Source organism: Danio aesculapii, chromosome 7, assembly GCF_903798145.1.
Source record: "Danio aesculapii chromosome 7, fDanAes4.1, whole genome shotgun sequence".
Lineage (NCBI taxonomy): Eukaryota > Metazoa > Chordata > Actinopteri > Cypriniformes > Danionidae > Danio > Danio aesculapii.
The window spans coordinates 52009393-52033472 of record NC_079441.1 but is presented as its reverse complement, the minus strand read 5'-3'; the positions used below and the strand labels follow the sequence as shown (position 1 = coordinate 52033472).

The 24080-nt window shown below is 37.9% G+C and overlaps 1 protein-coding gene across 1 annotated transcript; it reads right to left on the bottom strand.

The window, feature by feature from the left end:
- Positions 1 to 2747: 2747 nt before the first annotated feature.
- jph3a (junctophilin 3a) lies at positions 2748 to 18444 on the bottom strand. Its single transcript, XM_056462140.1, is given in 6 exon segments — positions 2748 to 4352; positions 8608 to 9917; positions 10987 to 11013; positions 11016 to 11110; positions 11846 to 12608; positions 17174 to 18444. Coding segments are annotated over 6 exon segments (2658 nt in total). The 5' UTR covers positions 17556 to 18444; the 3' UTR covers positions 2748 to 4271.
- Positions 18445 to 24080: the final 5636 nt, after the last annotated feature.

The window sequence follows — 24080 nt, the reverse complement described above, 5'->3', positions numbered from 1 at the left end:
CTGTATGCAAGAAGGGGCATCAGTGCCTTTTTTGTCTCAGGAAATTCACGTTTTTACATTGGGCCCAATATGTAAACTCCTTTCGACCGTGCTTTTATTGAGTCTATTCTATCCTTCGCTCTGGTGGCAGGGTTTGGAAGTCTGTCCCTTAAAAACAGGAATAGACTGAGCCAGGTTGTTAGGTGGTCTAGCAGGTTGATTGCTGAATCACAGCTGAGTATTGAATCTCTGTATAGTAGGCAGATTTACGGATTGCCAAGAACATTAGTAGCTGTAGCTCTCATCCTCTGTCTGAGGACTTTAACCTACAGTACTCCCTTCGGGTCGAAGGCTTCAGATGCTTTTTAATAGGACAAAACGTTACAGGAATAGCTTTGTCCCATCATCTATGTCGCTCTGAATAAATTGTAATATTTTATGAGGTACTTTTGTATGTGTATATGTGGGTATGTAAATGTCTGATTTAATTGTTGGTATCAAATGGCAAACTTTGCTGCAAAGGGTCCATACCTACGCGTACCAATAAAGTCAACTCAACTCAGCTCTTATTTTGCTGGATAATATGTCTATATACGGATGACTTGTCTTTCAAATGTAAATTATAAATGTTGTCATGTAGAGTTAAATAAAACATAAAACAACATAATTCACCCCCCAAAAAATCTTACTATCTATTCACCCTCAAACCTTTATTATTGTCTTTGTACTCATGATTACAAATGAAGATATGTTGAAGAAAGCTTAAAACATAACTATTGATTATAGGAACAGCAAGTGCTATGAAAGTCAATTACAGGTTTCCAGCTTTCTTTAAAATGTCTTCTTTTGTGTTCAACAGAAGACAGAAAGTCAAACCGGTCTGGAATGTGTGAAATGTGAGTAAATTGTTATGTAATTTTCCGTTTTGGGTTTACTGTCTCATTTAGAAATGTATATTTGATGGAATAAATAATATTTTCAGTTAAAACAAAATATTCATACTGAAGAAAACATTGATATGATATTATAATTATTATATGATATTGTTAATGTTATATATTTTTATTATATGATAATATATTATTTTATGATATTATTATTATTATATATTATTATTATATGATATTCATTCATTCATTTTCTTTTCAGCTTAGTCCCTTTATTATTCTGGGGTCCTCACAGCGGAATGAACCACCAACTTATCCAGCTTATATTTTACGCAGCGGATGCCCTTCAAGCTGCAACCCATCACTGAGAAACACCCATACACTCTCATTCCCACACATACACTACAGACAATTATTATTTTTTTAGCTTACCCAGTTCACCTGTACCGCATGTCTTTGAACTTGTGGGGGGAACCAGAGCACCCGGAGAAAACCCATGCGAACATGGGGAGAGCATGCAAACTCCACACAGAAATGCCAACTGACCCAGCCGAGGCTCAAACCAGCGACCTTCTTGCTATGAGGCGATCGTGTTACCCACTGCGCCACTGTGCTGCCTATATTATTATTATATGATATGATATTATTTAGGAGGCGACGCAGTGGCGCAGTAGGTAGTGCTGTCGCTTCATAGCTAGAAGGTTGCTGGTTCAACCCTCGGCTGGGTCAGTTGGCGTTTCTGTGTGGAGTTTGCTTGTTCTCCCTGCGTTCTCGTGGGTTTCCTCTGGGTGCTCCGGTTTCCCCCACAGCCCAAAGACATGCGGTACAGGTGAATTGGGTAAGCTAAATTGTCCATAGTGTATGAGTGTGTGTGGGTGTTTCACAGGGATAGGTTGCGGCTGGAAGGGCATCCGCTGCGTAAAACGTGCTGGATAAGTTAGCGGTTCATTCCCACTGTGGCGACCCCGGATTAATAAAGGGACTAAGCCGAAAAGAAAACGAATGAATGAATGATATTATTTACATTTATGTGTATTTTTACCTATTTTGTACTTATACGCAATAATCCAGCAAAACTGAGAATTTCTAAGTTTTCTTTTCAATTGCCAAAAAATCCTGGTTCAGGACTTAACTTTTGAATTTTCATTGGTTGTTTTTAACCATGGCTCTCAAACTCAGTTCCTGGAGGACCGCTGGTCTGCAGTTTTGCTCCAACCGTATCAAACGCAGCTGATCTAATGTGTTCAAGACTACTAGACACTGATTTGGAGGTCTGATTTGTGATTTGGAGGTGGTTGCAGCTAAAATTTGCAGAGCTGTGGTCCTCCAGGAACTGAGTTTGAGCCCACTGTTCTAAACCATGCGAACATATCCTGTAATTGTGCTTCCATTTCAGATAACTAGTGTGAAATTTTCCTTTACCTGGGCTTAAAGTATGGTTTCGAAGAATGAAAATCTGGGTTAAGTTCAGAGTGAAAAACCCTTGTTAAGCTGGTTCATTTTAACCTGGTCACATGTCCAAGTTAAACCAGCTCAAACCTGCAGCCAAGCTTCAAAATATACCTAATCAAGCAGGAAAATAACCCAATCAATTCCCAGTGGACAAAATGAAGTCCAAAAAGCCGTGTCCCAATAGAAAAGAAAAGACTACTGTGACTTTCAATTAAGTGGGACTTGTAAAAAGCACTTTCAAAACCACATCTGGCTCTTTAAAAAGGCTGTTTTTTACTTTATTAGTGTCTATTTATGTATCTACGGGTGTATTGTGTTTTTGGTTGGGTTCCTTTTTGTTTATAACTTTATGCACATGTTATAAAACCTGAAGATGTTTTTTCATATGAACATTTTCTAAGAAAAGCATAAGCCACAACATAACCTCAAACATTTTATTAATTTTCCACATAACTTGGAAACAATCTCATAAATCATTGCGTAAGAAAGGGCATGCGTAGGCATGCAATGATCTCACAACATGATATCACTGGATGAGTAGTATAAAATATACAATAGCAGTTTATCATTCATTAATTTAGATAATGTCAGTCAGGTCCCACTGAGAAACATAAGCTGGTATTTTTACACTGCTTTCAGTCCCAATTGGTATCTAAGTTGCTGGACAGAGAGACAGGCAGAAAATCACACAGAGTAACAGCAGAAGAGAACAGGCTAACAAACATGCTGTAAAAATCTCCACAGGCTTAGGCTCAGTTCGAAAGCCAACTTGATTTTGTTCAGAGGTGGGGTGGGAGAGAGAGAGACGAACCGTTTCTCGTGACCTCTTTATGAGCGGCCACCTGTACACAACCTGCTCGCTGGGATGGTTTCTCAATTAAAAAAGGCACTCAGCATATCAATGATATCTTGCAAACGTGTTCAAATATGTTAAGTGTTCAGTAATATAGAATAATATATTATATCCAAAGCAGTGGTCATAAGGTAACAGTCTCAAACTTTATCGAGCATGAGCCGGAATACTCAACCGCTGCTGCACCCCTGTTGTACTTTTACGTCATCTAGCAGATAGTGTGGTGTACGAGAAAACACAGACGTTTCTTTCGTAGTGAGTCTGGCATAGCAGTGTTTCGATGGTGAATCAGTGAGTCAAAACGAACTACACGACTGGATTGTGCTGAAATTCAGTGACTATCGATGCTAAAGGAGGTGGGATTCGTTAGAGTGGAAGTAATTCTGCAGGCTTATTTGTGTATGAGTTTAATCATGACAATGCGCTATGATGAAGCCCTTTAAGACAGCTGTAACCACAGACTTATAGTGTGTTGAATCTGGCTATGGAGACGAGAGAGTTGGATGGCGTAATGAGCGTCTGCAGCGATCGTATAGGGCTGTACCCTGGAATACAGTGGGAGGAGGGCATGTGGTTTTGGACTGGTTGGTTATACGTAAATTAGTGTGAACTGCACCTTACATCAACTATATCAAAATACATAAAACCACAAGACCATTTCTGCACAATAATCTTCAGAGTCTTGTTACTCAATGTCTCAGGCCTGATGTGCATTTAAAAAGAAAACAAACAAGTCCCAAATAATCTTTCGCAACTGTTTAAGATGTGGTAAAACATATCAGACGTGCTCTGCATATTAAAAAACCTAAATGTGCATAATACTTCAGTTCTACAGAATATTGTGAATGGACCTTTATTATGAGTGGTGGGAAAAAAGGTAAGCAAAGTTAACTAATGAGTTGTAATAGAATTATAGAATAAATTGAACCATAAAAGAAGATAACAATTTACATGAACTTGCCCAACTTACACAGACATTTACTACTGTAATTGTTTGGGTTTCTTATATTAAAATAGTGGTGCTAAGTGATCATTGTGTGCATATCTTATATCTCTTGATGATGATCAATGCTGTTATTGACATTCTATAGGCCATATGATTAAATAAAGAAATGAATAAACAAAATGGCTACACCAATGTTGAGTAATATCACCATGACCACCAGGACAGAGCTGGAGCCCTGTAGGACAAGAGAAAACAGAGTTATTAGACACACTTTATACTGCAGATTTGTTTTTTAAACATTAAATATCATGCACGCTTAAAAAAATCTGCTTCACGAGTAGCTTGACAAACAATCTGACTGAACTAAGTCATTCACAATACTTTATAGGAGTAAAGTTGTCACTTCTTAGTGTATTCAGTGCAATAATTGTGACTTTGCCAACTGGTGGAGCTGTAATTTTGATTCTGCATCGATTCAGAGATTTTCAAAATGCATTGCTATTCTTTCCTGAATCAATTCTAAGCTTAGTTTTTAACAGGAGATGGTGCTGTATTCATCACAAACAGCCATACTCTGCTTACCTCCAATTCCTTATGCACACCACTCAAACCAAACGTATTTATAAAATTTTACGAAAGGTTTAAATGAATTACAAGAGTGTTCATAGTGAGTTGTGTTAAAATTAATCTTGGAGATATCTCCTTGGCTGTCGGCTATGATATTTAGTTTGTTTGTTCAACTTGCTGTGCTTTAATATTCTCTACAATTACCATAACCCTAAACCTACCCCTTACAGCAGGGGTCTCAAACTCACAAGATTGGCGAGGGGGCATTTCTGTGACTGACAATTCATAGGAGGGCTGTTTTAAAAAAGTGGAACCCTGATGTAATTGATGCTTCTTAGGACAACAGACATGAGGTTTATATTTCAAGCATTACCTGTCACCAGTGATAATGCAATCAGCACGTTTTTTGCATCACACAGATGCTGAAATATATTTGTGGCTGTTGTGTGTACGAACGAGCATTAGACACACACTCAGTCATTCTTCCACAGAGTATATGCAGTCAAAACTCCAGCTTTTTGTTTCTTGTTGTACATATTGAAGGGGTGGTTTATGAAAATACTACAAATAATAGGCATAATAATAATAATAATAATTATCATTATTCTGTCCTAAATTATTTGTTACTTAACCAAAAATTGAACAGATAGCCTTAGAACAGCAGAAAGCAGTTTGGGGAACTTTAGTAATTTTACTGGCAATTTTCTAAAACTACAACAAAGAGGGGAAATGTGTGTATATCCAACGCAATCTCACAGCAATTTGTAATTTTTTGATTTAGTGGCTTATTCGTATGAATTTGTACGATCTAATTCGTACAATTTGGTACGATTTGCTCATCACCCAATGATGGTTGGGGTTAGGGGTGGGGTTGGGTGCCATGCCTCCTTTTTAAAATCGTACATTTTTGTATAACTGAACTCGTACAAATTCGTACAAATTAGCCACTAAACTGACAAAACATAAAATACTTACGTTTCCTTGTGAGATCAGGCTGGTATATCTTCACATTTACTTTAACAAGTTCAATTCAACAGGAGTACAATTTTACTAATTGTAGTTTGTCGATATGAAAACAGAGACAGTTATCAGAAACAACAATATGCTTTCTTTTCTTTATCTTGTACAAGTGGTTAATGTTATGAGCAGCCGAGCACATGCAAGCTGAAAATAAAGAAAGCATATTGTTGTTCCTGATAACTGTCTCTGTTTTCATATCGACAAACTACACTAATGTACATAGTTTTTATTCAAATCTTAATTAGCATACGAGAAAAATCTACTAAAAGAGACAATTTGAATTGAATATTAGCAAAATGATCATATTTGTTACACCACCAATATAACGTAAGCCATGAAGAAGTGTATGTACAACAAAATACAGGTGGTATAAAACTGATAATAATCAAATGATCCTTGAATATTTACAAAAATAGAGCTTTAGTAAAAATAGAGCACTTATGGACACATTTCAATGTTTAAATCAGCCCTATAAATAATCCTACTTACAACGGAAGTGCCTCCTGGAGGCCTGGATCGCTGTGTGTCCTGAAACATGTGTGGGTCTGCAAGTGTGCAGCTGCATATTATTAGCTTCATTGTGAGCATGTGAATGGTTAAAAACTTGCCTATAGCTCGATTTGCTGTTAAAAATGGAGCTCAGGAGCGATTCAAGAGAGATTAGTAATGCATTTTGAAAATCTCTGAATTAATGCTGAATCGATTTCTCAAAAGATTTTTTGTTACAGCTGTATTCTGTACCAGCAACCAAGCTGCTAACTCTCTCCATGCTTTTTGGTTTTTTTTAGGTTAGAATTCTGCACCCACATCTACTTTATCACATTTTTGGATTTTGAGATTCTTTACTACCGCAGAACAAGCATAATAGTACCCCATATCATATAACAATGAAAGCATGGATTGCCTGAAAATTGTATCAACACCATGGAAGCATTTTCTGCCAATGATGAGATGAAACATTAAGTCTCATTCACTAATAATTGCACACATTTTTCATCATGTACTAGCTAGATTAGTAATTGGCATTATACACGGCCAAACCAACTCCATATAAGGGCTTTACGAAAAGTGGCACTTATTCAGAGAAAATTTTAAGAACACACATTATGAATTAGGAGGAGAAAACTATGGTAGCGAAACAAAAGATAAAGAAATTTAACGGTAATGAAGGTTCTGATGTTAGATGTGGAACACGCTTTCAGATCTGAAAATGCGAGATGCAACGCACTGCATTTTTGTTGGCTTTAGAAAAGACTAATTTTAAAAGAGCAGAGTGCTGGGCATTTTATGATGCTCAGCATCTACCGTGTCAATGGTCTTGATGCACAGAGTTTTTTCTAACTGCAGACGCACAGAGCGCTCCATCAAATAATGAGGCACAGCAAACAAATGCAGGGCACATAAACAGTGCGCAAAACAATAGATGCCAATAGAAAATCATTTTTAAAAGGCACCTTTTGTTGCAAAAATACATTCTGTGTGATTGAGGCATAAATAGCCTTTCATCACTCTCAGGAAACATATCTGTTCTCTCTCTGAAGATGCAGTTACAGATGCCATAACTCCAAACACAAGGTGAGACACAATAATCATTGTTTAATAATGGATAGTGCAGATGATAGTTGTTTGGAACTCTAATTGTATATATCCTGTAATATAAATATTTTTTAATGTCTAGTTACTTTTCATTCACCATGTAAATAACATATCTAATTATATGTTGAGTTCTTTATACACGTTTATAAGTCCTAGGGGGCAGTGGTTAATTGGAGCCGGATCTTGCTGGATCCTGTTCTGGAAAATGTCAGATATTCGTGTTTTGATTTCCGGAACTTATTTTAATGTGTCCGGCATTAAATTGTGTGTGGTGAATATCTACGTGCGTGCATGTGTGTGTGAGAAAGAGATAATGAGTGCAAGTGAAGGCTGTGGATTGCACGTGCGCACACACACATGATAGCCCTCAACAATATTTTCAGCCAATCGGCTTTCTTATGTTTACAATCACTCTCATTGGATGGGGATTATTGTTTCGCACACAGTGAGCAGCAAAAATAAATAATGGCATAGTGGCCTACCTAAATAATATAGGTATTTTCAAAATGGCAAAGAGGCATACATATTTTCATTTTTAAAATGACGAGTAAATCTGATAATGAGCCTGATCAAACGAGATCTTAAGATGGAACTGTGCAAATTTACCAGGAAAGTGGAAGAAAGAAGCGAAGCAAAAGTGACAAGTGACATGACAGAAGAGGTAACTGTGGGCTCTTCTTGAAGATTAGACTGAGAGAGTCAGTTATTTAATTATTATTTTCACTTGGCACATAATAGTGAAATAAACTGAATAGAGATCGTTCATACATTTTATGTTTGTAGCTACATGAATTTATTAACCATGACTGACCTATAACATTATATATGGCACAAAATAATTAAAGACTGTTCAGAAATTTGATGCTCTTTTTGCCCTATCACCATTTAATGACATCATGTTCCAGGAAAGCTGAAATTGTTTGATGGACATCGGTGCGGACTTTTATTTCCTGGATTTGTTCCGGGAATTATTCATTTACAAATTAAGCACTGCTTAGGGGTACATGATAATTGGCTAAGTGTGGTATAAGTTGTTTTTGAATTTTTTTCATATATTTCGAAGTATTTTTAGTACAAAAGTTTTGATGAATCCTGATTTATTCATGAAAATGCCTGTACGCTCATTTCATGCATTCATTTCAGCATATGCAGGTTTAGTCAATGACACCCATTGTCTTGTGGCTTCAACAGAAAAATATTTTTTGACAGTGTTTTAAGTCTTGTAATAAATCTATTCTGCGTAAATCTGTAAATATATGTTTTATTAGCAAAACCGAAATTCCAGAAACATTATTCTGTTTACTTACTGAGTTTGTCTTTATCAGGTTCAGTTGCTCTCCTTCTTGTTCCAGTGGTTCTAAAGAAGACGTTAAAGGGGGTGAAAGAGTAATGTCCCTGTGCAAAGGCCATTCCTCCACATCAACCCCAACATTCAAAGTGTCAAGCATCTGCACAGAGTCCATGGATCCCTCCCTGGCCGCAAGACCCCACTCTTTGCCTTCTTGGTTTCGCTGACGTAGTCTCTGCAAATTGTGCCCTTGGAGACCCGAGCATTTCATGCCAGAGCCAAAGTTCTGTTGGGAAATGGAGTCTAGGGGCTGGAACCTCATTTCAACCCGATAATCATTTTCCCCTTCTTTCTCCTGCGGATGTGAATGAGAAGAGATCCACTGGGAATTGTTTTCAACAGTCCATTCCAGAGTGGAGTTGTTGGCCCCACGGTCTGAGAGCTGGTATGCATTCAAGCTAGGCTCACCAATCGTATGATTGGTGAAGGACTTTCGTGGCTTGTGGTTTGAGTGGACATGCTCGTGTTGTTTGTGATAGGAAGAAACATGCTCTTGGGGGTTATAATGATAAGAAACGTGTGGTTTTTCATGTGCAGAAATAAACTCCTTTGGTTTGTGATTGGTGGAAGCATGCTCAATGGTCTTGTGATTGGATAAATTATTATGACCTGCAGACTTGTGATTGGAATATATGTGCACCTGTGGTTTGCACTTGGAAGATTCACAATCAACAGAGTTGTGATTGGATGGTTTATGCTCTCGCTCCCTAGAAATTGCATGTTCCCTGGATTTCTGACTTAAGGAAACATGCTTCCAGGGCTTTTGATTGGAGGACATTTGATCCCAGACCTTCTCAGGGGCCATATGCTCGATGGGTTTGTGATTAGAGGAGCCGTTCTCCCACGGGTGATGAGTTGAGGAGTTCTCATGTCCATTAATGTGACCAATCTCCTCTTCCAGCAGGGATGGAGTTGTGGAACGACTGCTCTCCCCTTTGCTTCCTCTTCTGTGAGGATACATCTCAGCCGTCCAGCTGTTAGCCCCAGCTCTCATGCTGTCCATGCCTCTGCCTTCCACTAGAACCTGAATCTCAGCCCCTCCTTGTTCATCCACTGCACTCTGACGCATGAAACAAGCATTCCTGTTGCGATGAGTAGGTGGACTGCAGGGGGGCGAGGAGGGACTGCTCAAAACTGGGCTCAGGTCTGGCGTTTGGGCTGGGGGTGTTGTGTCTGGTGTGCAGAGCTCAGGGCTGTCTGTGCCAGTGGAGACCACCTCATGGTCTTTCTCTTTCCTGTCATGGTGCTTTGGTCTCTGGCATTCCAGTCCTTTTTAACAGAAATAATTAGACAAGGTCACATTAAAGAACGGATTATACAATAATAGTGTAATCACCAAGTGTTTTTGGCCAAGTTACATTTCTCTCACATGAAATTTGACTTGGAAGATCCTTATATAGGGCAAAATTACTAATTACTATCATTTGCCAAACTACATCACTTGTTTTTATTCACGGGACCAATATGGGTTTTGCCCCATTTTGTAGTTCCTACAACAGGGGTCACCAACCCTGTTCCTGAAGAGATACATTCCTGGTCAAACACACCTGAACCAATAAGGACCTGAAGCAGCATTTCATAATAACAGACACATGTGTTTGGTCAGGGTTGCAGTTAAAATTTGTATTAAGGTAGACCTCCAGGAACCAAGTTGGTGACCCCTGTCCTAGAACTACTACCAAAACTAAATGATCTAGTACACTACAGAGTAGAGTCTAACCTAGGACAATAGGAATCAGTTAAATAGTGATTTGGCAAATGCAAATAATAAAAACACTGGCACAATATCTTAATGTCTTACAAGACAATCACAGAAAGCTAATGTAGCAGCATTTACCTGTCACATTTGTCTGAACCAATGCATTATTTTTTCATTGATGTTGTACTACAACAAGTTATGGCAGGTGATTTAGTTTTCCTTTTTTGCTCTTTCAATCACATCCCATCTCCATTATCACAACAAAACTCACAACAAAAACAAAACTTAATTCACAGAGTCCTCCATCCTCCAGTTGCTGACTTTCTTTACTGCCACATTTGATGTTACTGTTGGCCTACATACATTGCTTCAGAGCACCTATTGATGATGCAAATGCTACCAGGAAAATTACGGAGAGGGGTGGGGGTAGCTCTTCTAACCGAGTTACTACAGTATAACTATCTAGGAGAAAGTCCGTCATGTGGGGCATTGTGAATTAATGTATAAAAGGCAGTTTATGATTAGGATTTGAGCTAAACTCTACAACACAGTGGGTCTCCAGAAACAAAATTGAAGAACTCTGGTATATAGTATTTTAAATGCATTACAGATATAGTGCTATAGTGTATTTTAACCTACCATTCCCATAGTGATGGAAAGAGGGGAAAGTTCTTTGGCTATAGCCCTGGCCAGACGACACTCTTCCAGGGCTCTTTGTGCGACTCCCTCTGCAGCCTCCGCCTTTCCTCTAGCATGGCTCATCCTGTAAAGAAGAAAAGTATTGCATTATTCAGCATTTATTTTGACCAAAGCAATGTTTTACCAAAAATCAAGCTGTGACTTCAATTGTGTCTTGTTCAGATGGTCATTACTGTAACTCAGAAGGCCTAAATCAGTGGTGTCCAAACTCGGTCCTGGAGGGCCGGTGTCCTGCATAGTTTAGCTCCAACTTCCTTCAACACACCTGCCTGGAAGTTTCTAGTATACCTAGGAAAAGCTTGATTAGCTGGTTCAGGTGTGTTTAATTGGGGTTGAAACTAAAATATGCAGGACACTGGCCCTTTAGGACTGAGTTTGCACCACCCCTGGCCTAAACGCATCTGGAGGGCTACAATTCTGGGCTACGCTTCGCATCAAAAGCACCATAACCCACAGTAGATTGTAGAACTGTTGTCATTAATGATCTCTATGATCAACAGTACTATGGGTTAGGATGATTTTTGGAGATTAGTTCCAGTCCCAAGCCTGGATTATCCCTGGGGTATGAATAATTTCGGAGGACTTGATTGTTCCTACAGTTTTCAAAGCAATTTGAAGAGCTGGATTCGCTGGATCAAGTGTGTTGCAAGACAAATCTGTAGGACTGTGGCCTTTCCAGAACAACATTTGTTTTGCCCGTTGTTACATCTCCTCACCTCCTAGATAATTCTAAATTGTGATGGATTGCTCTTATTTGCTTCGAATTGCTCTTACTTGTTAAAAACACTTGATGTCTTACCTGGACAATGCGATTTCAGCTTTCTGCTTGGCGATATCTGCAGCTTTCTCAGCAGCTTCCAAAGCACGATCCACCTTTTCCCGGATTTTGCTGGTACGGAGCGGTATCAGGTTTTTCCGTTTGCCACTCACCAGGACATTCTGCTTGTATTTTCCCTCCTCCTTGGTTCCATCTGGAAAGGTGGTGCAGCCATAGCCATGCCGCTTATTCCCAAACCATTCGCCTTCATAGTGAAGTCCATCTGAACGATGACTTACACCCCAACCCGTTCGCATGTCATTTCTCCATTCGCCAGCATATGTTTCGGTGACAGTGGCATCCACGCTGCCCCCTGCCTCCGCCTCACCTAAGCTGACGTTAGAGTTGATGTCTGATGCGGCTGAGCTGACGGTGCTCATACCTGCCTCACTGCAGAAGGAGCTCTGCTTGCTTAACTGGCTGGCCAGGGAGCTCTTGGACTCAGACCTCCGCAGTTTTAAACCGCTCAGTATGGACTGTCGGAAGCGGCCTTTCCTCTTCCTGTGCCTGTCTGCTTCACTGTGAGCACATAATACAAAGCCACTGCGGCCAACTGGACTGCCAGATACCCCACTGACACCAGAGCCATCTTCTGGGGTGGGGGCCCCTTCGCTGTGATCAGACCGTAGGGAGTTTATAGAGGTGCACATAGGGGAGAAGATGATGGCTGCCATGCCATAAGGCACACTCTGTCGCACTCCATAGCCATGGCGCATACCACTCAACCACTGGCCCTGGTATGTGCCTGCAAGTGGAACAAAGACATTAATAATGATACAAAAAAACAATATCACGAGTTTCAAAAATCTTTCTTGCATTGATGAGAAGGTAATTTGAGGTAACTTTTTCCAGATAATTTGATTGAACACACAATCAATTTGTTATATTTATAAAAACTTCCGAAATGCAATACAAAAATATGAGATATATAGGCTACAGACACACATACTATATATTGTATATAGTGACAGTGGCATATATACAAAAATTCACAGCCAGCAGCTAGCTCTCTGCAACTCTCACATGGTCGCCCACTGAAGCTAAGCAGGGCTGCACCCGGTCAGTACCTGAATGGGAGACCACATGGGAAAGCCAGGTTGCTGCCGGAAGTGGTGTTAGTGAGACCAGCAGGGGGTGCCCAACCTGCGGTCTTTGTGGGTTCTAATTCCCCAGTATGGTGACGGGGACTCTATACTGCTCAGTGAGCCCTGTATTTCGGATGTTAAACTGAGGTCCCGACTTGTTAAAATGTCCTTTGAAAAAGAGTAGTGGTTTAAACCCCGGCATCCTGACCAAATTTGCCCACTGGCCTCTGTCCATCATCCCCATACCATAATTGGCTTCATCACTGTATCTCCTCTCCACCAATCAGCTGGTGTGCCATCTGGTGTAATGTGACTGCCGATGCATCATCCTGGTGGATGCTGCACACTAGTGGTGGATGAGGAGATTCCCCCCAATGTGTAAAGCGCTTTGAGTGTCCAGAAAAGCGCTTTATACATGTAAGGGATTATTATTATTATTATTTAAAAAACTGTTAAAAAACTGCCACAGTAATAAATAAACAAACACATAAAATAATAATAAAATAATAATGAAACATGCCCAGGTTAATAGGGCCATAACCATAAATGGAATAGATTTGCATAATGGGGATTTATTAGTAATATAGCATGAGTATTATTTTGATTAATGCCAAAATAAGACATCTCATTTTGATTAACTGATAATTGTAAATGAGCATGTTAAGTTGTAATTGTTTTGCTTGATGTATTTAGCCATAAACACAAAATGAGGTCATTCCAGTGCTCACCTAAGTCTTTTATATTAATGTCAAGCCTTACGGGTGACATATGTTGATCCCAGCAGGCACACAACATCATAAAACGTTAATATTAGGTTATATTTGGGTCATGATGTCAGGTGACCAAAATTCAATGTAAGGATATCTTAGGACGTTATTTTGACATATAATTTCAACGTGAAATTACATTGATAGAAGAACTCCCTGGCCTTTAGAATAAATTTATTTCTTTATTTTTATTTTATTTTTTCTTCTTTGTAATATCTATTTTGTACTCTTTGGAAGTTACCAAACTCTTCATGTCAAATGATAACATATATACACTAAAAATATGACATAATGTAATGCCTCGCTGTTTTTTTTTTTGTATTAAGATGCACCTCTTTTGTATATTCTTTCCATTAGATGTTGCCAAGCCACTCATGTTAAATGATAACATATGGGCTGAACAAATATGGTACACTCTGTTTTCACACAGCTCAGAAACTCTGGAATGATAAACATTTCATTTTGATGTTTTTTTTCTTTTCTTTCAATGCCACGGTTGTGGTAAGGTAGTGGCAATGTAATGCTTTAAATATTAAATGCAAAAACTCAGTAAATATATATTTTTAAAAATACATTGATATTTGGTTGATTTTAGGTTGTGCTGGAAAGTGACCAAAACTCAACATCTGATAGATGTCATAGTGGTAACGTTCACACAACGTCAAGGTGTAACATGATTGATATTTGGTTGATTTTAGGTTGGACATTGACGTCGGCCTGATGTTGGGTTCTGACGTCAAGCCGATTTTCATTTCCAAACAAATTCCACCATCCCCACGATGTTGTGGTACAACATCAATATGACATCATGTTGACCTGTGCCTGCTGGGTATGTATTGTAAATAAACAAGAATTGTATGCTAAGTAAATATTAATTGATTACCCTTGTTTCATTCATTCATTCATTCTCTTTTCAGCTTAGTCCCTTTATTAATCTGAGGTCACCACAGCGGAATGAACCGCCAACTTATCCAGCAAATGTTTTACGCAGCAGATGCCCTTCCAGCTGCAACCCATCACAGGGAAACACCCATACACTTTTACATTCACACACTTACACTATAGACAATTTAGCCTACCCAATTCACCTATACCACATGTATAGAGAACTGCAAACTCCACACAGAAATGCCAACTGACCCAGCCGAGGCTCAAACCAGAGACCTTCTTGCTGTGAGGCGAACATGCTACCCACTGCCCTATGAAGGCTTTATTACAACAATAAAGTAAGTTTACTTAATTATGATATTGTTTTACTTTATTTTATGTTTTACTTAATTACTAATATTTTTTAAAACAAAAATTTAATTTTGTGTTTTACTTTATTTTATGCTTAATAATAATAATAATAATAATATCAATAATAAGGTCTTCACTGCTAGCCAAAGCTACATTTTAAATAATATCAACAAACTAATTGAATGGACAGTTAAAGTACTGTATATCCTGTTTTATAAACAATAAAAGCTCCTCAGTATTAAATAAACTAATTTGGATTGCTCAAGAGAAGGTCTTCAAATGTGAAGCTGTGTGTTGTTACATAGACGGGCTGATATGTAACAGATGCTGCGTTTCGAGTAGGCTAAGTATCTGTCCAGGGTGCTGAAATGTTGCACATGACTGATGTCGCTAATGTTGGGTGGTTCGCAACAAAAATATCACAGTCCTGATTAGTTAACCTGCGAAATTGCTAAAGGCAGAACACCCATTGATCGAACTCAGCTTTGGATGGAAGTTTAAACCGATCTTTCAAATAAAGAGGACGTCTGTTGCGTGACGCAAACACAAAGCGTTTACTTCTGTTTCCAAATCCGTTTAACGACGCGGTTCATGACCAAATCACAGTTCCAATGTTTTCCGTATTAATCTCCGTCGGTCGAACGTCAGAAAGCGGATTACACAAGAATGTGAACCAGCTAATCAGCGAGAGCAGCAAAGAGTCTCTAGTGACACAATGACCCGCTGCCTGCAGGTTTCCATGGCAATTTACTGTACCGAAGCGTGTGTGTGATTCGGATGCGCGTGATAAATTAGTTCCTATGGTGAAAATCTAACTTTATTTATTTTCCGTAAGCCAGAATGTGTTTAATATTGTAGAGTAAATCAGGTGTCGAATAGACCACATCATTATATTTGTAATTATTACAATATATATTTGTAATAAGATGTATATGTTTTCAGAAATAATCATCATGCCCCTTGCAAATATCAGTGGTCTTCCATTAGTCTAGCTTTAGGCATCTGACTAATTTAACAACTAAATGACAGACGAATGTGTGCCAATCACTATATTGATTGGAAGCTCATCTGACATCAACAGACCAATTCCCAAATATATGGTAAAGTCTAGATCGGATACTTTGCCAGCCGGAAGTGTGATAGGCACATCAATATAGCAGCTTTTTTATGACACTGTATAGCAATAATTAATATTTTTACAGTACTGTAACAGTTGGGTTTAGGGTTGGGGTGGGGGTATATGTTAAAAAATACAATTTATTGGGTAATTTAATAGATAACTAATAGATAAATAATACTCAGTACAACTACTGTTTTTACATTACTGTGACAATTGGGGTTAGCGTTGGGGTAGACATTGATAAAATACTATTAATGGGAAATTTAATATATAATATAAATAATTCTTGTTAACCATATCCGATCTAGCAACAACCCAAATATATAGGGGGCGTTTTAAAAGTGAATAACCCTTGTTTGGCTATCCAGTGCATAGGGTTAGTTTACACTCCACAAGATTCTGTCTGCTTCACTGTGAGTTCATAATACAAAGCCATTGCGGCCAACTGGACTGCCAGATACCTCGCTGACACCAGAGCCATCTTTTGGGGTGGGGGCCCCTTTGTTGTGATCAGATCATAGGGAGTTTATGAAGGTGCACATAGGGGAGAAGATTATGGCTGCCATCTGACAAATGTAACAACTAAATGAGAGCTGAAAGTGTCAAATTACTGTATTGATTGGAAGCTCGTTTGACATCCCAATTCCCAAATATATGGGGGGCATTTTAAAAGTGGATAAGCTTTGTTTGGCTATCCAGTGTATAGGGGTAGTTTACACTCACAAGATTCTGCATATATAGACAAATATAACCATTTGGTTAAAAGTTTAAATCACTATTTGAAGAGTTCTGATGTCAAAAACCTCAATGTGCCATCTGAAATTTTCTTCTAAAATTAGAATTTTGTCAGGCTCCTGTGTGTAGGTTCAACAATTCCACTTTTAAAGCAATAAATAAGTTCTTTTCTTTGCCATCAAAGTGAAATAACTAAACATAAACATAACAAAAATGCTAATTTTTAAAAGCAAATTTACAACGCAACTCTGAATTCTTCATCTTTAACCCGAACACTGTATGACTTATCTATATTTTACTAAAATTTGAGATGCTTTCCATGACATTATCTGATCTGATATAAAGGAGATCATTGGATTCTCACCTCCATCCGAATAGGTTTCCGAGCCATATCCATCCTGTAAGCCGTTGCTCCAGGTGCCTTCATAACGGGAGCCGCTGCTAGTGCTCTCCAACTTCCCGTACCTGCCTTTGAACCCCTGCGTCCATTCCCCCTTGTACTCCCACCTCCCTTTGCTCTCCACACCAATGCCGTGCCTCTTGCCCTGCGCCCAGGTTCCTTTATAACTGTTCCCACTGGGCCACGTGTAAACTCCGAGAACTTCAAACCCATGGCTCCAGGCCCCTGCATATTCGCCCTGGCCCTGGGGCCCCGTGCAGACCCCTCGGCCATGAGCCTTTCCCTGTTCCCACCCGCCACAGTACGACCCCCCATCATCAAAGTCAAACCTGCCTCCAGTGGACATGCATGAAACAGGTTTTGGCAAATCTTCAGAATGTCAAGTGGAAAAAAAATGCAATTGGCAAGCAAAACAATAGTAAGAAAAAGAGCAAGAGAAAGAGGAAGACTGGGATAAACAAGGCAGGAAGTGTTACAGCAAAAAATCCTCCTTTCCTTCAAGTAGAACGCATAGAGAGGACAAAAAACAGTGCTTTTTTCAGGTATAGGTGTTTTAAAGGGATGAGAACGACTTTACCAGGCTACCATCCTGGTGTTATAGCTCCCGCCGGTTTGTGCACAAGCTTTGGTAATGGATGTCTTTATTGTGCATGCTACTTCCAACAGGCATGCAGATGGTGAGCTTCTCCCTTCCTCTCTGCACAGTCCCAACAGGCTGAGGCACACAGCCGCGCTCCGCGTTCCCTGCGTGGAGATCAGCAGGCAAACAAGGCCTAGTTTTTTTCCACAGCCGAAGAGATCCACACAGCAGCAGCATTGATACACTCAATCAGACATTACACGGCCCCCAAATGTACCGCTCTGGCTGGCAAAAATGCAGAGATGCAGGAGGGCATCCGTTGCTTCGATGCATGGAGGATGTCAAGGCCTCCCTCTAGATCATCTTTTCCAAACCAAAACGATTGTATTTCCCTTGCTTATGTGTTAAAAAAGATGAATCTGGCACAGCATTTTTTCCTAATGCTGCTCCCTCTCGCTCTCTTTTCCCTTCTGCGCTCCTGCTGTGATGTAGAGGTGAAGCTTCTTTCCTGGAAGACTGGTTGAAAGCGTCAAAAAATAAATAGGTTTTAGTCCTCTTTGGTGCTCTCCTCCTTCACGTTTATGTGCAAATTTAAAGGTGTGTATCCATGATGGTCTGAGCCATATGATGCTGAGTGTCTCTAGAATTTGCTCATTACAGGACTGTTCCACCCCAACCCTTTCCCCTCCCCCACTCATGCTCTCCTTGTTCTTCTTAAAGGGATAGAGGCGAAGAAAGTCATAAGCATACAATGGCTTCTCTAATCATCACCATTCTTTATAACCCTTTCCCTTATGGCTGTAATGATACCCTCATTATAGCATAATGTTTGTTGTGCAGTTTTTGGATTAGAGATGGAATTATAGAATAGAAATGCTTGGCATTTAAAATGCAACAACCAGTAAACATGTATATACATATACAGTTGAAGTCAGAATTATTAGCCCCCCTTAGATTTTTTTCTTTTTTAAATATTTCCCAAATTATGTTTAACAGAGTAAGGGAATTTTCACAGTGTGTCTGATAATATTTTTTTTTCTTCTGGAGAAAGTCTTCTTTCTTTTATTTTGGCTAGAATAAAAGCAGTTTTGAATTTTTTAAACATTATTTTAAGGTCAAAATTATTAGCCCCTTTAAGCTATATTTTTTTTTTCAATAATCTACAGAACACACCATCGTTATACAATAACTTGCCTAATTACCCTAACCTGCCTAGTTGACCTAATTAACCTAGTAAAGCCTTTAAATGTCACTTTAAGCTGTATAGGAGTGTCTTGAAAAATATCTAGTAAACTATTATTTACTGTCATCATGGCAAAGATAAAATAAATCAGTTATTAGAAATGAGTTATTAAAACTATTATGTTTAGAAAGGTGTTGAAAAATATCTTCTCTCCATTAAACAGAAATTGGGGGAAAATAAACAAATGGGGGGGGGGGGAATAATTCAGGGGGCTAATAATTCTGACTTCAACTGTATTTAAATATCTTGAGTTGAAGCAAACACATAAAGTATTTTGTTTTTATTTAATATGGTTTAAAGCCCATTTATATGACTATAAGTTAATAAGCTGATACATAAACAAAAGCATACTGATATTAAAGCATCATATAGGGACACGCTCTCATTTTTAGAATGTTTAAGAGAAATATTCATAATATTAAAATGTTTGTGAATATATATTTATTTATTATATTAACAAAGGTGTATTTATGCATCACATGTAAATGTATGTGGTAGGAACAAATTTTGATTGGTCTTCAAAGGCACACTTTTTGAAAATATTCTCATTTTATAGTATATCTTGCTCCAGTGCCATTTTTTTTAAATACATTAACTGATCTCCGGGTGTTTCGGGAGCACTTTTAGCTTAGCTTAGCATAAACCATTGAATCGGATTAGACCGTTAGCATCTCACTGAAAAATTCAAAAAATAATTTTGATAATTTTGCTATTTAAAGCTTGACTATTTTGTAGTTCCATTGTGTATTAAGACTGATGAAACAAGTATAAAAAAGGTGTAATGTGACAAAAAGGAATGTGTTTTTCAGTCAATGATAAACTTCCGGTAAAAACTAAATGTGACTATTTTCAATTTCATAAGGTTCCTTTCACAGCATCGATGTTGTAATGTAATTAAAATACAATCAGTTAAATAGAAAATCATTTAATTATTCAAGTCAGGATCAGCAGGCGAGCGCAGAAACTGTATTGAAAATACTGGGGTAAAATAAACTGTCATATTTTAAAGACATGGTGGAGGGAAATGGAATTTAATGCAGTGTCTCTTGTCCAGTCTGAGACCCACATTATATCATATATCCACTAGGCAGTGAAAAACACTGATTTTTAAAGAAATGGCTGAAATGAAAAGTTTGTGTGCATAAATCTCATTCATTCATTCATTCATTCATTTTCTTTTCAGCCTAGTCCCTTTATTAATCAGGGGTTGCCACAGTGGAATGAACCGCCAACTTATCAGCATATGCTTTACACAGTGGATTTCCTTCCAGCTGCAGCCCATCACTGGGAAACACCTATGCACTCTCATTCACACACTTACACTACCGATAATTTAGCTTACCCAATTCACCTATAGCAGATGTCTTTGGACTTGTGGGGGAAAGCGGAGCACCCAGAGGAAACCCACGCGAACATGAGGAGAAAATGCAAACTCCACACAGAAATGCCAATTGACCCAGCTGAGGCTCCAACCAGCGACCTTCTTGCTATGAGGCGGCAGCGCTACCCACTGCACCCCCCCATATACCCCATTATTTACATATATTTTAATGTTAAAGTTAAAAGTGCTTCCACCACACCTAGAGATAAAACTCAACCATTTAACTCCGAGGAGAGTTGTAAAACTAGACTATTTCCAAAACTAAAAAAGTGGACTGTGCCTTTAAACATTACATAATATAGGCTACATGTGCCTAAACTGCACTAAAAATCAGATACTGAGCTAAGATCAGTATTCATTAAACAGCTTCTAAAATGTCACTTTAGGTCCTGCCCAACTGTTAATCCTCACTGGAAGTGCATGATGAGCACTGTTTGTGTGAGAAAAAAAATATCTGATTATTTGACATTGATTTTTCAATCAATATATTTTGCCTCAATTTTCTCTCTGTGACTGGGAGAGCTTTCACATGGAGCCTTGTTTGCATCAAACAACCAATAATTGAAACCAAAGTATGACTGACAGTGTTTGTAAATATCCGAAATGAACACAAATGGATGCAGAGGGCTAAGGAGTAATCTTCTCTTAGTCATTAGAAATTGAACGTATCACTGCATAGCTTGGTCAGACGTTTTATTATGTACATTTATTGTTTAGTAGTTGTTGTTTTAAATGTGCTATTAATTACTTTGGGGAAAAAAATATTCCAGTGGCTCTATGATACATACATATATGCCAACTGGGCAATAAATGGGGCATAGAGGGATGATAAATGCTAATAATAATACATTTATTCATTCATTCATTTTCCTTTGGCTTAGCTCCTTATTTATCAGGGGTCGCCACAGTGGAATGAATCGTCAACTATTCCAGCATATGTTTTACACAGCGGATGTCCTTCCAGCGGCAACCCAGTACTGGGAAACATCCATACACACTCGTATTCACACACACATACACTACGGACAATTTTGTTTACCCAATTCAACTATAGCGCATGTCTTTGGAACCCTCTTGCTGTGAGGTGACAGTGCTAACCACTAAGCCACCATGCCACCAATAATAATAATAATAATAATAATAATAATAATAATAATAATAATAATAATAATAATAATAATAATAATAATAATAAAGGCAAACAAATCAAAAACACTAATAAGACGTATAACCATAGGCATTTAACCAAAAAAGACAATTCTGTAATTATTTACAATCCTCATGTTTTTCCAATGCCTTGAAAAAACTATTTTGAAGAAAGCAGGCATTTCTACAGTGTATATGTTCCACAAAGGAAATGCAGTCATATATATTTATTTAGATAGAAAAGAGTGTATATAAAAGAAAACACAATTGTCATTTTAGGCGAGCTATCTCTTTAAATAAAATCACAGTTAATATCTGCAGTTGCTCCATCTAGTGTTGAAATGCGGATTTGCAGGCTCCAGATTGCCATGTTGCATTAAACTAGCGCAGGGTTTTTATATACCATATATAAGCAGAGCAAATGAACCTCAGTTACAAAGCATATTGGATACAATGGTGATATGATAATGAAACTCTCCAGTGGAACATTGTTCTCTGCACTCTGTAAATTGATACTACACATTAGTGGCCGTAAATGAGGCACCCTATGGGGGTTGGGCAAAATAATCAAATATTTATCAAGATTTCTTCAATAATGATACACATCCGTGACTTGGATACTACTGAAAGAGTAACAAAGGATTCAATATTTTGGAAAATGTGTGTACATTACATTAAAAGATGAGGGGAATTAAATATAGCTACACATGTGCACACTCAAATAATCATGAACTAAGAATTTTAATGAATCAGCTTGACGATATGTCACATCTACTGTGGGATGGAGTGTTTGATAATGGTGTTACACACAAAATCCATTAGATTTGTTACATTTTGGTACCATACCTTGCAAGTTTTTAGAAATGTGCAAAAAAAAAAAAAAAAAACTGTATTTAGTAAAAGTAAAAACACTACTGACAGGCCCATAACCAGCCTGTTGAAATTGGTGGTCCTTTTTTTTCTCAGAAAGTGGACCTTTTTGCAGTTATTCACCTCATTTTCTATTTAATTTTGAGATTTAAACACATTTTTAACTTGTTGGGTGGTCATCATAACCACATGTTTTGATGGACAAAAATATTTCCTAAAGATTTACAACAAAGAAATTTGAAAAAAATACTTATTTTAAAACACAAATTTACCATATTACATCATTAGAAAAAAATATGTTGGAAGAAAGACCAAGCTCCATAATGCAATTCAAAAGCATAAATAAACAAAAATATGTAAAACTGCTAATATACAAATATTTTTTTACAGTGTATGAACTGCTGATGCCATTTGCTTTAAATGAAAAATATTTAGAAAATAAAGTTAGTTAAAATGACCAAAAATATGCTAAGGTTTCAAACTAACTGGTGGGATAACCTTGATTTCAATTACAACAAATGAAAACATATAATTTCTGATTAAAAAATCTAATAATTTCATTAATTATCTCACTATGTAAGTTTTTCATTTCTCCTATAGACTTGTTACAATTAACACAGTAAGGTACAATTTTCATCATAAAAATTCAGTCCAATTCTTTCATGCAATTTGTCTGTTCAAGCCGATGTTTAATGTGGTCCTATGGAAATGCAAATGAATTATCTGACATTAGCTGGCATTATTAGATCAAATGAAATTTCCGAGCTTGGTGCACAATAATTATTTAACTCCGAGAAGAAAGAACATCCAGCAGTATTTAGATGTATTAAAACATCAGTACAGAGACAGGAGAGCTGGTTCCGGATTCTTCTTATGCTTTTCACTGTTGCTTAGCAAAACAGTCCATTCAAAAGCACCACCAATTAGTAGTTTTACGTAACAACACTGACTCTGGGAACGTGATCAAAAGTGCAAATCTTTATGGCTGATTCCAAAAGAAATTCCATTCAACAATCGTTTGTTCAGCGAATGTTAATTACTCCTGCATCTGTCTAAAGTGGATATAAAATGTCTACACACCCCTGTCAAAATATCAGGTAAAATCTGTAATGTAAAATATTAGATGAACATAACGAGGTAACTAGGTCTAAATTAACTAGGTCTGAATTCATAGTATTTGAAAATCAGTAAGAAAGAAGTACCCTTATAGTGACTTATGGATGAATTCTTTAGTAGCCATATGATGGACACTTTACTATTCCATGAGGCATCATATCTCATGGAATAATAATGGTGGAAAGCAGCATCATCATCAACAGGGTGGGTGCAGTACATCAAAATTCCATTCATACTCGCTGCAGCCTGTAGTGCAGTGACTTCATGCATGCACTACAGCATGCACATTGAAGACCAGATGGCCATTACAAGATGGCCATTACTTTAGTGCAGGGGTCGGGAACCATTTTTCAACAAAGAGCCATTTCTGATTTTTTTAGCAAACACATTTTTTAAAGAGCCATTTGGATGTATGTATATCTCAAACTGCCTCTTTAAAATGCATTTGCTACTGTATTACTACTATAAATAATGGAGGTTTAAACAAAATCTCCTCAAAAATAAACAAATATGAAGTATCAGATGTTGAGCAAGT